Source organism: Mercenaria mercenaria, chromosome 16 (genome assembly GCF_021730395.1).
Source record: "Mercenaria mercenaria strain notata chromosome 16, MADL_Memer_1, whole genome shotgun sequence".
NCBI lineage: Eukaryota > Metazoa > Mollusca > Bivalvia > Venerida > Veneridae > Mercenaria > Mercenaria mercenaria.
Window position 1 is genome coordinate 36,919,068 of NC_069376.1, and position 13,285 is coordinate 36,932,352.

General features: G+C 32.4%; 1 protein-coding gene across 7 annotated transcripts in view; it reads right to left on the reverse strand.

Annotated features, from left to right (window-relative positions):
• The window catches only part of LOC123540504 (uncharacterized), an 86,874-nt gene that overhangs the window by 9,568 nt on the left and 64,021 nt on the right, over positions 1–13,285 (reverse strand). For 4 of the 7 annotated variants that reach the window (XM_045325587.2, XM_045325588.2, XM_045325590.2 and 1 more), the window contains 2 exons: positions 2,233–2,439; positions 821–947 (listed from right to left, as the gene is read on the reverse strand). In XM_045325587.2, the coding sequence (XP_045181522.2) occupies positions 821–947; positions 2,233–2,439 (334 nt within the window). Of the gene's footprint in view, positions 1–820; positions 948–2,232; positions 2,440–2,856; positions 3,135–5,666; positions 6,287–11,485; positions 12,269–13,285 lie in introns of those variants that run through there. The other 3 variants (XM_045325589.2, XM_045325592.2, XM_045325593.2) reach the window with 3 other exon arrangements.

Here is a 13,285-nt window from a genome sequence, read left to right on the forward strand (position 1 = left end):
AATATAATGAAATTCAATTATCAGTATTTTTTCATGAAATTTCCAATAAAATATAAAGAAGATATTACTACTGAATGAAATTTTCAATCTCTGCATATGAGAGTATAATAAATTTAAAATTCTATCATAAAACTGATATAGAAGGATTTTCTAACCTATATAAGGAAATTTTTAGCATACAAACATAGCTCAGTAAGATGTTTGACAATCTGACTTAAGTACTTGATCTTCTAAACGAAGATCTGAGAACGACCCATTCACATCATCTTCTGTATATTTTGGATTTCCAGTATAGCTATTTTTATTTTAACCAATCAGACTACGTGTTCTAAAAGTCAAAGAGTAAGAAAATGTGCGTTCATTCCAGGATTCGAACCCAAGACCCCTCGCTTACAAGGCAAGCGGGCTACCGACTGAGCTAACCGGCTATCTGACACATTACAACATAAGAATTGTAAATATCAAAAGTCAAGGCTACAGGTAGATTTGCAAAATGTTGTAAGCTAAGCCCTGGTTGGCTAGCGAAAGGGTTGTCAGAACGAGGCTATGAATAGGTCGTTCTCAGATCCTATGCGTAGCGTAATAAGATATGTACTTTAGTCAGATTGGATGTTTGATTTCTGTGCAAACAATGACTACATAATCACTTTACCATCAGATCACTTTTTTCTTAATAGTTCTATTAATTGTGCAAGAAATGCCCATCAAATGATAAATACAAGATCTACCATAAAAATCAGTGTCCCCTTTGGACAAATGTGCACAGAATGTATTATAAAGACACACAGCTGGTTATGTGCAAAGGCAGACAACTACGTACCTGCAAATTCTGATTCTGAGTGTTGCCACTTGAGTTAGCTCCCCTAGCATATCATCTATGGTAGCACTTTTGTTATCAGTGATCGTCTCAAAGTCAAGTGGTCTCCAGTTCTTAACCTGAATTGCCCCTGAAAACATGGCCAAATAACACTATCAAAAATAATGACAAATAATTCAAGGAAACTATTACTCAGATAATGGGGGGAATATCATAAACATTCAAGTTCACCCCATCTGACTTCAAGATAACAACTGGGGTGTATTCTGCATGACAATTTTACTTGGTACCCCTATGCCTGTGGTAAATCATTCCTCATTGCTGTTACATGTGAAAAAGTTGTCAGTTACCAGATCTGCTAATCAAATTAATTAAACCATTATTTTTTTTACATAAAATTTGCCATTTCTATGCTCCTAGCTATAAAAACCACAATTTTCTGTTATAGTCAACAAATCAATTTAAGTTAAAACATCATTTTTAAATATAAAACATTTACTGAACTATTTTTTTTTTTTTTAAACTTGTACAATCGGTAGAACTAAAAATATTACGAAAGGCAAACACCTTTTAGTGATTTAACCGCAAAATGAGCATGTCAAGTCATCCTCGAGGGTACGCTTTTAATTATATTTATCTGTAGGGATATAACTTTAATTTAATACTTTCTGTTAATAAAATTACTTGAAATTATTAAACTTAAAAACATTGCCCTAAATTTTGTTTTTCAGTTTGAAAATGGGATACTGCATAAAAACGTTAACTCAGGCAATTAAGCCAAGTGTGTAGATAAAAAAGATTGCTGGTATTGCAAGCAATTTGTACTAAGAAACAAGTTCTGCTTGCACAATAGAAAATTTCTTATTGTCTAAAAATTGCAGAAATTTGACAAAAAAAACTATATGAATAAAACTTGAATGAATTTTAAAGATTTTGTTAAATATTGATGCCAATTTTATATTTGATAACTTCTGAGTCACAAAATTAACATTACCATAAATGTGTCATCAAATTATTTTATACATCATTTTTTTTGCCTTTTATGCCTATTTGCAATTTGTGATAATGAGCTGACCAATCGGTTGCTTTTGCTACACAGTATCAGTCATAGGAAGATAAAGAAGTTTTTTTGTTTTGTTTTTTTTTTCAAACAGAATTTTGCTTACTCATTAAGATGGCTAAATCTACTGATAGGGACAATAGGAGTTTTAAAATATCATTAACACCACTTGCTAGAGCATCTGGGCTCATCATTCTGTGCAATTCATATGGTTCCTACAAAGGGTAATGTAAGCTGGCACGAAACTCTAGATCCCCTTGCGATATAAAAGGTGTTTTACTGTGTATCTGAATATTTGATAAAGATGGTTATGTCTATAAAGAAATCACTGTTTCTTATCGCAATTTCTGTTTACCTTTGGCCCCTATAGCTTCAGTGGAATTGTAGCCAAGTTTAAGAAGTGCCGCCCGTACACATTCTGTGAGAAGCGTTGTTCCTGGTAATATTGCGTAGCTGTCAAGCTCTACTGTGCTGTGCATGGATTTCTCGACCGACAAGTTGTCGAAGGAGGGAGATCCATTTGTCTGTTCAATGATACAATGGATGGGCAGGGAACGGGTACCTGAAAAATACAAAAGGCACTTGGTAATAAATAAGCTTCAAACACTGATACCAATAAGCTATCAGTCTGACAACTGCTGCGAACAGTACATGGCTAGTAACTTGATCTTCCACTGAAAATGATCAAAATTTCATGTCTGATAAAATATATGAGCCACCTGCGTAGAAAGTATGAAAAACGTCCAAGAACTAATGTATTGCACCTATGACATACAAATGCATCTAAGCCAGAAAATATTACACTATCAATAAAAGAAATTTTCAGTGCCAGTATATCAGAAATAGAAACAGAAATGTTTATCACCGCTACTATCAGATTTCTTAAATTCATAGTTTAATTCATATGAAATTGAAAGAAAAAGATCTGTAGCTAACATCATGAAGTGACTGCATCGCCAAACACCAATCAACCACTCACCTTGCATATCTTTTATAAACTCCAACATTTTTATTTCAATGCAAGAAGTTCACAGACTTAGTGTATGTCCACACACCATAATAATAAAATATATTATATTTTACATTAAAACGTATTTTTTCCAATAAAATCTAGTCCATTATAAAATTCTTATATAATAAATCCATCATGTAAATTCAAACTACACCGGCAGCAATGTTTCAACAGTTTTGTTGTTACTCTCCACTACTATAATGCTATTAACAGAATATAACTGAGAAGCTATTCACTACTAGACCAGTATTGGAAGAAAACTTGCATGCAGTAGTTGTCACCACGACAACTCCCAGCAGACTGATCTTCCTCGGAGAGAAAAACCGTCTTAAATATGTTTCCGTTATCTTATAAAGACAGATTGCCTTGATTGTACGAGATCCGTTCCATTTACCCATAATCCTTTGCAAAGTGGAAGATTTCTTGTACCGCAATAGCTGATCCTTAATTATGATATTTGAAGAAAACAAATCTAAAATTCAACTCGCTTATCCTACTTAATACGACCAATTTCATACATTTAATGTCCCTAGGCACATTTGCTAAGGATAAAGCATTGTAAATATTAGAGAAAGTCTTTTTAGAGAACTGCTAATCCTAACGCAAATTTGTCGTTAGCATTTACGTATTCGTTTTTCGGGATATCTCGATTCGCCAAAAGGAAATCTCGCGCAAATCAAATGCTGTCTTATTTCGCAATTTGTTATCCAAGAAAAAAGTAATTCATAGATGGATTTACTTTGCTTTTACGGATTTATTTTGCTTTTATAGATAGATTTACCGAGCTTACGACCAGATTGAAGATTGGATAAAATTCGGATAACTGGAAAGACTACTTTACTTTCAATGCCGTAGCATTTTGTCTGAGGTAAAGATTTTGTTAAAGAAATGTCACACTGAAAAAATCGGCTATCTGCAGAGTTGAAAACTTATGTTACAGCTGTGTAACAGTCTGGAGAATAATTCAACAATTTCTATCACTATCTATGCAACTGACAAAAGTACATTTATCGTATAACTCACCAGGAGTACACAGGAATAAGAAAATGAATCTATTCATTCAGCCTATTAAAATTTATCATTTTCAATCTTTTTAATGTTTTGAAACTTGAATTTTTTTTTTTCTAATTATAACATGTTATCAGATCTAAATAAAAAACAGATTCCATTATATAACTAACTGATCTTAAATAGTAATATTATCAATTAAAAACATATATTGAGACCAAAGATAATACTGTCAACTCTGCAAATTATGAAAAAAAAAGCAAACAAGAAAACAATGAATGAAGAAATAAAAAAAAAAACAATTGTTGCTCGAAAAACTTGGGTCATATATCATACATTTAGTAAGAATGCATCTATTACATCTTGGAACGAGATAAGGATTTTCAAGCGCAAAGATAAGTCAATATTTCTGATAATCCCTCCGGTAGAGAATACAAAATTCCAGAATTAGTCCCCCGAAACCTCCTCAGACATGCAGCTTAAAAACAACTTAGCCTAAGAAGACAAATTAATAACATAGATGCATTTAATTCATACTAAAGATTTAGCAAAAGCACGTAAAATAATGAAATTCAAAATGCATTATAAATCCTTTTCTAACATCATTAAAAGCTTTATCTTTTTATATATCTTCACATTATCTCTGCTAAGGATAGTTTTTAAGAATTGGCATACTTAACTTTATTACATAACATTGCAATCGCTCTGGAACAAATCTTAAATACCCATTTGAAACAGCAGGAGCTTAAATCTTTTTTTATCAAAATCTCATAAATAAAGTAAACTGCATCAGATTATGGCCCTTGAAAATTTGACGAATTTGAGGGTGCTTAAGTCAAAATGCAACTCGGGCGGCTCAGAATTAAGATATTTGGCATTTATTTCTCATAATATTAAACTAAATGGTAATTTACATGTGTTTTGGGCCTTTTTTTACACTGCTTATCATCTCAAGTGGGATTTGTACCTTGGCTAAATACGAGTGAAACCCCAGTTTCGTGAGCGACTTCAAATAAAACTTTAAATCCATATTAAATATTTCAATGTTGAAATCACTAATTAACATTTGAACAATCTTGCATATATCAAGTTTTATGCAGAAATCATTGTTTGTTTTAAAAAGTGGGCACATTTTCAGCGATAGTGCTAAACTCTTAAGATATCAATAACATTAATTCTGTAAATGATAGCCAATAAAATAAGGGAATATATCAAATTCAATATGGACCGCAATGTTTGCTTGTTCGCAATGTAATGCGGTAATGTGGGCAATAAAATTATTTACCTTTTTTTTATTTTGTTGAGTTTGTGAATTTTAAAAGTAGCATATTTTAAGACAGTGTCATCATGATTTCGCCTTTGGGATAGAACTATTTTCTCTCTGGCAGCATTCACTCAAAGCATGGAAGTGCTTTGCAGACAATTTACAGTGATCTCCCTTTAATAGTTCAAAAATCTGGTTTGAGTAATCTCCCTTTTACAATACACTCAGTTCCTAAATCCACTTAGAGTGACTTCCCCTTTCAGCATCTTAATCCAAGCATCCGTCTGCACCAGGAAGCTAGACACAAGGAAGAGTTTTCCTCGGAAGTCATTTGACTTTTGTCACTTTCTATAATAACCTTGACATTCTTCAAAACTGATATCATCAGGAACTTGCAATACTTCCTAAAATAGGTATGTTCAGGAACTGCTTAAATTTATATGAATTTAAACTTTGGAGGAACAAAAAATATTTAAGAAAGACAGTTTCATTTAAAATCCCTTACCACAACTTTGGTCCTCTTCCTCCTCTAGAAGTAGCCTCTGCCCTGATGGCTTTTTTCTCATTTTTTTTTTATGAAACTTTCCCACTTGAAACTACACACAATGTTGCAAAGTTTGATGACAAAACTCACAAGTATAAATTTGTTAAATCATATGCGAAAAACCTCACACAAAAGTTCATCAAATTAAGTGAAAAGTATTTGTATTCAAAATATTACAAAACACAAAATTTGCATTCAGAGAACTGTCTATGATTATCTCCCAACACAACAATAAAATATAAATCTATTGTTCTGTTTCACTGTTTTATATATCTGATTAAAGATTTACATTTCAGATCATCTTTATAGCCACTTTTTAAACTTCTACAAAAACCACTACTCATCTATGTCAATTTTCTGAGAAACACTTCCTATCTCCTCATTATTCAAAGTCCTAATTACTTCAAAATCACTGTCATTAAAGATAAATTAATTTAATCTAACCCAGCAGCAGTATTGTATTCAAAAATCAATAATTATAAAACCATCATATTTTCACTTTCCCCTGTAATCCAATTTTCAGCTTAACTTCTATCCTGTTTTTCAATTGTTTAAAGTTGTTAATTACAAATGATAGTGTCCTGATAGTATCTCTATATTGTACATGTAGGCAGATTAACCACGAAGGATAATGATTAAACAATTATCTCCAATTATCACCAGGAAGGAGATACTTTAAACTGATAATTAGGAATAGATTACTTCAGATAAAACTTTCAAAATGATTTGGTAGTACATGGTTTTATACTGAAATAATATCACATTTGATAATCTGAAAACTGTCAAATTTGAAATATATATTATAGGTAGAGAAAGCACACAGATTTACTGAAATATATCAAAACTGATAATCTATTAAAATATATTCTATATATATATAGAGAGAGAGAGAGAGAGAGACAGACAGACAGACAAAAAAAAGAAGTTTACATCTTTTTCAAAGCATAGATGACTTTTTTATCTATCTGCCATGATTAAAGGAAGTGAGTTTAGTACCTTTGGTTACATTATGTTTTGAAATCAAAAAAGCAATAATGTACAAAATTTCTTAATCTATAAATGTCAAATTTTATATATATATAATATATTATCGTATAGCATATCAACCCTTCTAGCCTGTAAGTCATTTTCATATATAAAACAACCATGATTAAAAGGAAGTGAGTGTAATATCATTAAATTTGGTTAATATTATATTTTGAAACAAAATAATCTTATACCAAATTAATCATAATTCAATGAACTCAAATGAGGAGATTTCCTGATGTTTACTCGCAAGTTTTTCGTTTTATTGCTATGTTTTATTTGCTTAATTGCAATATCAAATTGTGTAGAGGTTGTTGCCCATCTTCTGTCTGTATCAATAGCTGTTTTAATACATAAATGTGGAGACCAGTCATTAACTGTTTTGCAGACCAAGTGACTCGCAAAAAAAAAGAAGAAAAAAATGCCTTAATTATTATTTCTGAAATAATACATTCTGATATTTTAACTGATCAATTAATTGAATTAATGCATTTAAAGCTGTTTCTACTGCCTGGAATCACAGAAAACACTATCTGAGCAACTAGACTGCGGTAGTGCCTTAATTGGTGTCTATACTCTGGTAGTACCTGAAGAATTATATTCTGATAGCACCTGAGCGACTTTACTTGGGTAGCACCTGGGTGACTTTACTCGAATAGTACCTGAGCGGCTACACTTGGGTAGTACCTGAGTGACTATACTTGGGTAGTACCTGAGCGACTACACTTGGGTAGTACCTGAGTGACTATACTTGGGTAGTACCTGAGCGACTACACTTGGGTAGTACCTGAGTGACTATACTTGGGTAGTACCTGAGCGACTACACTTGGGTAGTACCTGAGCGACTACACTTGGGTAGTACCTAAACAACTATACACTGTACGCCGGTCTGAGGGACTATAGACCTGCAGTAGTTGAAGTACTGTATGCCGGTAGCACTGGAGCGTCGCTATACTCTGGTAGTATCTGAGCAACAACACTCTGGTAGAATTTGAGCAACTGATTTCGGTCATTATTTTCAGCCATGTATACCAGTGCAATCCTGGATTCCTTACTCTACAGAGGTAACTGACAATTTCCCCACAGGAATCAGAGTTAGAAGTTAGAAGATAGATTTTTTATGCAACAGGGTTTTGTGTGTACCCTCTGTAGTGCAATACATTTATATACTTCACAGAAGACTGAACTTTTTGTTGTAAGGAAATTAAGTTACAACGAAAGAAGACAAGTGGAAAATGAAATTTATCAGCTAGCTATGTACTAATTGTAAGAGAGGCATATTCTCATCATATATATATATAAGATACTAATTTATATCAATAGTCGGGAGATAATCATTTTTACATAAATAATTATATGGTAATGCAAGTATTGCCACCCAAGATATTTGTCATTAACAAAATGCATGACTTCTTTCTTTAGGTTCATGGCAAAACTATGAACAAAGAGATTTAAGCACCTTAAAATTATCCATTATTACAATATTTATATGACATCTGTCAAAAACCCCATCAAGGCATTCAGATACTCCCCCACAAACAAAATTCGTACAACAAAAACTAAACGGCGACTTTCCAGGTATCTAACAATTTAACGTCCATTAAATGTTAAATTACAGTTTAAAACTATTATTTCTTGCGTATTTAAAGGTGCAATGTTAATACAAACAGAAGAAATTACTGACGAAAGCTTTTTTTCAGGCTATACATACTTCAGCGATAAAACACCTCCTTTTCTATTAACAATTTTTCAGTAAATTGACTTTGAGTTTTCTATAAATTTCTATCAATAATACAAACATTAAGTCTCGAACAAAGACGCATAGCTTCTCGATTCACAGCCACACAAAGCAAAATTCAAATTATAATTCTGACGTTAATTCGCTAAATCTGTATTAAGTCTTCGCACATCGCATCACCCGATTAGGATTACAGTCGATTCAGCAACACCTGCGACAGTTGAGAGAAAATCGGGGCACTGCGGGATACTGACAAATACAACGCCAGGATTACTGAATTACCCGCGGGGATAATCGCAGACTGACAGTTTGCTTCAGCAAAATCTCACCTTGCAACACTGACACGTATTAACTCTCTTGGGTCATTTTAAGAATAACGACTTTTCTCATTTTTGAATATAATTATTATAATTATATCTTTAGTCTTAACCCTTACCCTGCTATATTTCTATAATGGACTGGTCCATCTTTCAATTTGGACAGTACCATTTATTATTCAAAGGGGTTTTCACTGAAAATTTACTGACTGAATAGCGAACAGTGCAGACCATGATCAAAATAAAACTTGGACACCTAAATAGACACCATTTTTAAATATGCATCAATACGACTTTTATAAAGATACAAAATTGTTGTTGTTTTTTTTGTTCCCTTTTGCCAATTTACTACCTTAAATCTATTAGAACTGAGTTATATAGAAAATTAATATACTAGCTGTCCCTTTAAGTTACATTAATGAAATCTACATGCTAATGTGAAAACTTTAAATTTCTTCCTTTATACAAAGTTTCAAGTATTCTGTATTCTGACCTGACAAAGACAAAATAACTAAAGAAGAGAAAAAAGTTAAAATAATTTCTGCAAAATCTCAATAGAATGTCCATTTCGTTCATCAGATGCGTTAACACATTCTGAATCATTGTTTTTTGGTATACTTTGAAGTACACCAATATCGTAAATTACCTCTGTTTTTCGTAGAATTATAATGAGCAACTTCATTCTATCAGTTTATTAAAAACCAAACACTTGAGAATTTATGACCCTTAATAATAACAAGTTTCCATAAAATCAGATAAAAATCAGTTTTACAACTTGGTTGACAGCTAAAACAGCTCGCATGAAAAATTCGTAACTGTACCATTACATGCCAGACGGATATAGATTATTCGAATATTTAGTGACCTTTTGGAAAGTAATGAACCCTTGCATGGAAGACTGATTTTCAACCTTAAGCATAAAAAATTTTGTCCTCAAGGGAGATAACTTTTACGACACTTTCACCATCTCTGTTAAAGGGTAAAGGTCAACAGATCAGGGTTGATGATCTAGTAGGTTTTATTACTATATTTATCAATATCGGTATCATGACTTATACCATAATACCTTACAGTATCTCAGTGTTATATAGATGGTATGTCAATATGTCTATATCAGATTTACAAATCTAATTAGCCACACCGATAATTACAAGTCCAATCATCACGCCCATATATGGTCAAATGGTCAATTTCAGTCAGGTACAATGTAATCAGAGTATATGTATTATTTAGCAGGGATTATTCAGAGTCTGCATTAACTTTTGACATGCTGCTCACGTAAAAGATTACAAGCATCCTAATGTCAACTTAACTGTTAACAAGGGAGACAATCAGAGATGTGCAATAAAAAATCCAAAAAAAAATATACAAATTCTCATGCTAAGTGTTATGTGTTTGTAGCAAATGGTCATATATAGAAAATGCAACCGGAATTCATGACATATGACATAAATTCAGACACAAGCCTCTGACCATATATGTATACATAGATTACAGGCCTACAGAAAGACAAGATATACTGTGAGCGTAGTCACATTTCTGTGATTTCATCATAAGGCCTTTACTTGAATCTACTACTCTAAATCAGTGCTCAAACAGTTCTTTTCTGGCAAAGAAAACATTATGTGTGTGGTATTTCTTCAAATGATTCGAATGAAATAAAACCAGACTTCCCAGTTTACAAATTTTACCACCTGCATTACAATATGTATCCTCTCCCAGACTTCAAAAGCAGGATTTCAAACCAGAGTTTCAAGTTGTGTCTGCAGTGAGCGTGCATACCTTTTACCACTGCAGTAATTCTACCATTTAATATGTTGGAATCAAATCCTGGTCTTTTCTGTAGACAACACTAAGTATATTGAACGTAAACTACTTATTTCTTTGTTTTGTGCATGCTTGTTATTCAACAGATATGTTGGATTCTATTTTTCCTCTACTTTGTATTGAAGAAATATATATTTTTTGATAAATACCTTCCGTATCATTATGATCCATATCTATATGTACAATAATACTGATATATATATTCTTGAGATCTATTTGTGCTTTTTGTCATGCTGACGTTGGCGTCCAAACGGACGTGACGTCATTTGTATTGATGTTGATATTTCTAACGAAGACATATAAATCAAAACTAGTAAGAATGATTGTGTTGTCTTGGTAATTTTAAATCCTTTTTCGTAATTCAACAGTAAATACGGTAGACCTATGTTCCTGTCTCCAGTGCTAACAAAACCCATAGAAAATGTGAAATGAGATATTACTACTGGATGACAAATGTCCCTGACATGTGACCTTGACCTTGCAGGAGTGAGCCCTAACATTTGCACCATTTGTAGTTTCCACGGAATCCTTTAAACCAGTCAAAAGTTGTATCAGTTTCTGACAAATTATAAAGTAAACCAACAAATCAGACAACACTTTGATAAGTCCATTTTGCAATTACTTAAGAAATGCTGGAATTTAAGCCACTTGAGCCATTCGAGCCATTTGATATTATTTAAAGAAAGTGGTTCAAACATTCACTGCTTCATTTATTCAAGATTCAAAAGGATTTGTTGTTGTTTTTGTTGCATTCTTGCTTCTCGCATTAATGATCTGAAAGAAGGTACTATTAATATTCTTTTACATAAACTTTTAATAAATTTTCTAGATGCTTGTTAAATGAGTATCTGTAAAAATTCACAAAACCATACCATCAGAAAGATAATACATTCGCATCAAATCTGCTTCGTCTTCAGTCCTTTGTGAAAGCTTCTTCATCGTCGCCAACGTCTTTACGGCATTTTCCAGCATTTTCTTAGACTTTTCTGATACACTCCCTTGACTGTCCTTCATGTTTGATTCTTTACTTATTTCTGACACTCTTCACAAAAAGAAGTATCTAACAGTCTTCATTTAGTTCAAATTCTGTAACCATGTACGTTACAATTTTCTAACATCCCTTGATGTTAAATTTCACTAGTTTGTTAATCTCTTAATGAATTTTTTGACATCCTCTGCAACCAGCGTATCATGGAGATTTAAACAACGTACCAGGATCTTGATGGTACTTATACAAAAGTGAATGAAAGTAAAAGTTGTTTTTACCAAGATTACGCGCAACGTTTTGTAGTTTAATGGACTGTTTTTTATCTCTAGCTTTATTCATAAATTCCGTATCTTAGTCTGTCAACTTATTTGAAACCAAATCGAAACTGGTATAACGCATTTTTTGTTACACATTAAGGCATGCACTAACATTCTTAAATGCATTTAGAATACATTAGCTTATAAAAATATATACTTCAATCAGTTATCTTAAAATGCAAATATCAAAATTTCAACTGGTACCATAATTTTCATGTTAATCTTTTGATTTAAACACCCGTAATAAATCTGTCAAAATCCATCTGAAATCCATAACCCTCTAAGTGCAGTAAAATAAGTAGATTTGAAATCATTAATTTTTTCGCTACAAAGTCACTGTATCTCTTTTGCTGGTGACTGACAGAATCCAAGTTATGTGTCCAATAGCATCTCTTTTTCCACTTATCTTTATTTAAACAAAAGAAGTCAGTATTAATCCAACATTATCTGTCATAACAGCAGCACGTCTTGTTACTTTTCTGTATCACTCAACATTTTTAAAAATCTGAAATCTTTCTTTTAACTTCCTTCAAAACTTTTAAACAAACACACATCAATGAATCTTAACACCTTTATTAGGCATGTCCATATTTAGAGTAAGCAACGAAATAAATACTGTTCATTTCTTTTTTCCACGAAAAATTCTTCAAAAATTTATTTCTCCAAATTCAAAACAACGCCACTGATCACCATATGGCAATTTAAGATCACTTTCACCAATATAACTTTACGACAGATAATACGTTCATTGTCCTAAACCCATTGTCTATCCATCACTTTATTTAGCCTCTGTTTAGGTTATTGCCTGTCACTGTATTAATGTAATTCACCAGGTATAGTAATAGTTTGCTGGTTCCCACACCTGCTCTTTAATCTCTAAAGCTGGTTCCCAGCATAGTCAAATATAACACTGCTAACCAATAGAGTGTGAACCCTAATTTTATCCCTTTTTAATACTGAATGCCTTCCTTTTTACAGTTTGCCAGCTTTTCTCAAATACATCTACTTGTTAATTTTTCGGTTTATTGGTTTTTCTCATTTTGTCCACGATGTGTCAGGTTGCTGATTTGCACCTTGGCGTTTTGTATCTGATGATCTGATTGGCCTTCCAGGTGACAGCAACTGTCACAGTTTTTTAATCTATATTTGGCCAAAATTAGGTAATCTATTGCTCAATCTTGTACAGGTAAAAACAGCTGCCCCCTATTTCCTTAAAAAAAGATACCTGATGACAGCTATTAATTAACTATTGAATATTTGTAAACATTCAATAATCAGTCAACTTTCTACATGAAGGTTTTTGGGATATCATAAGAATTATTCATTTGTAACACAGGCTTTTTATATTAAGAAGTAAATTTTTATTA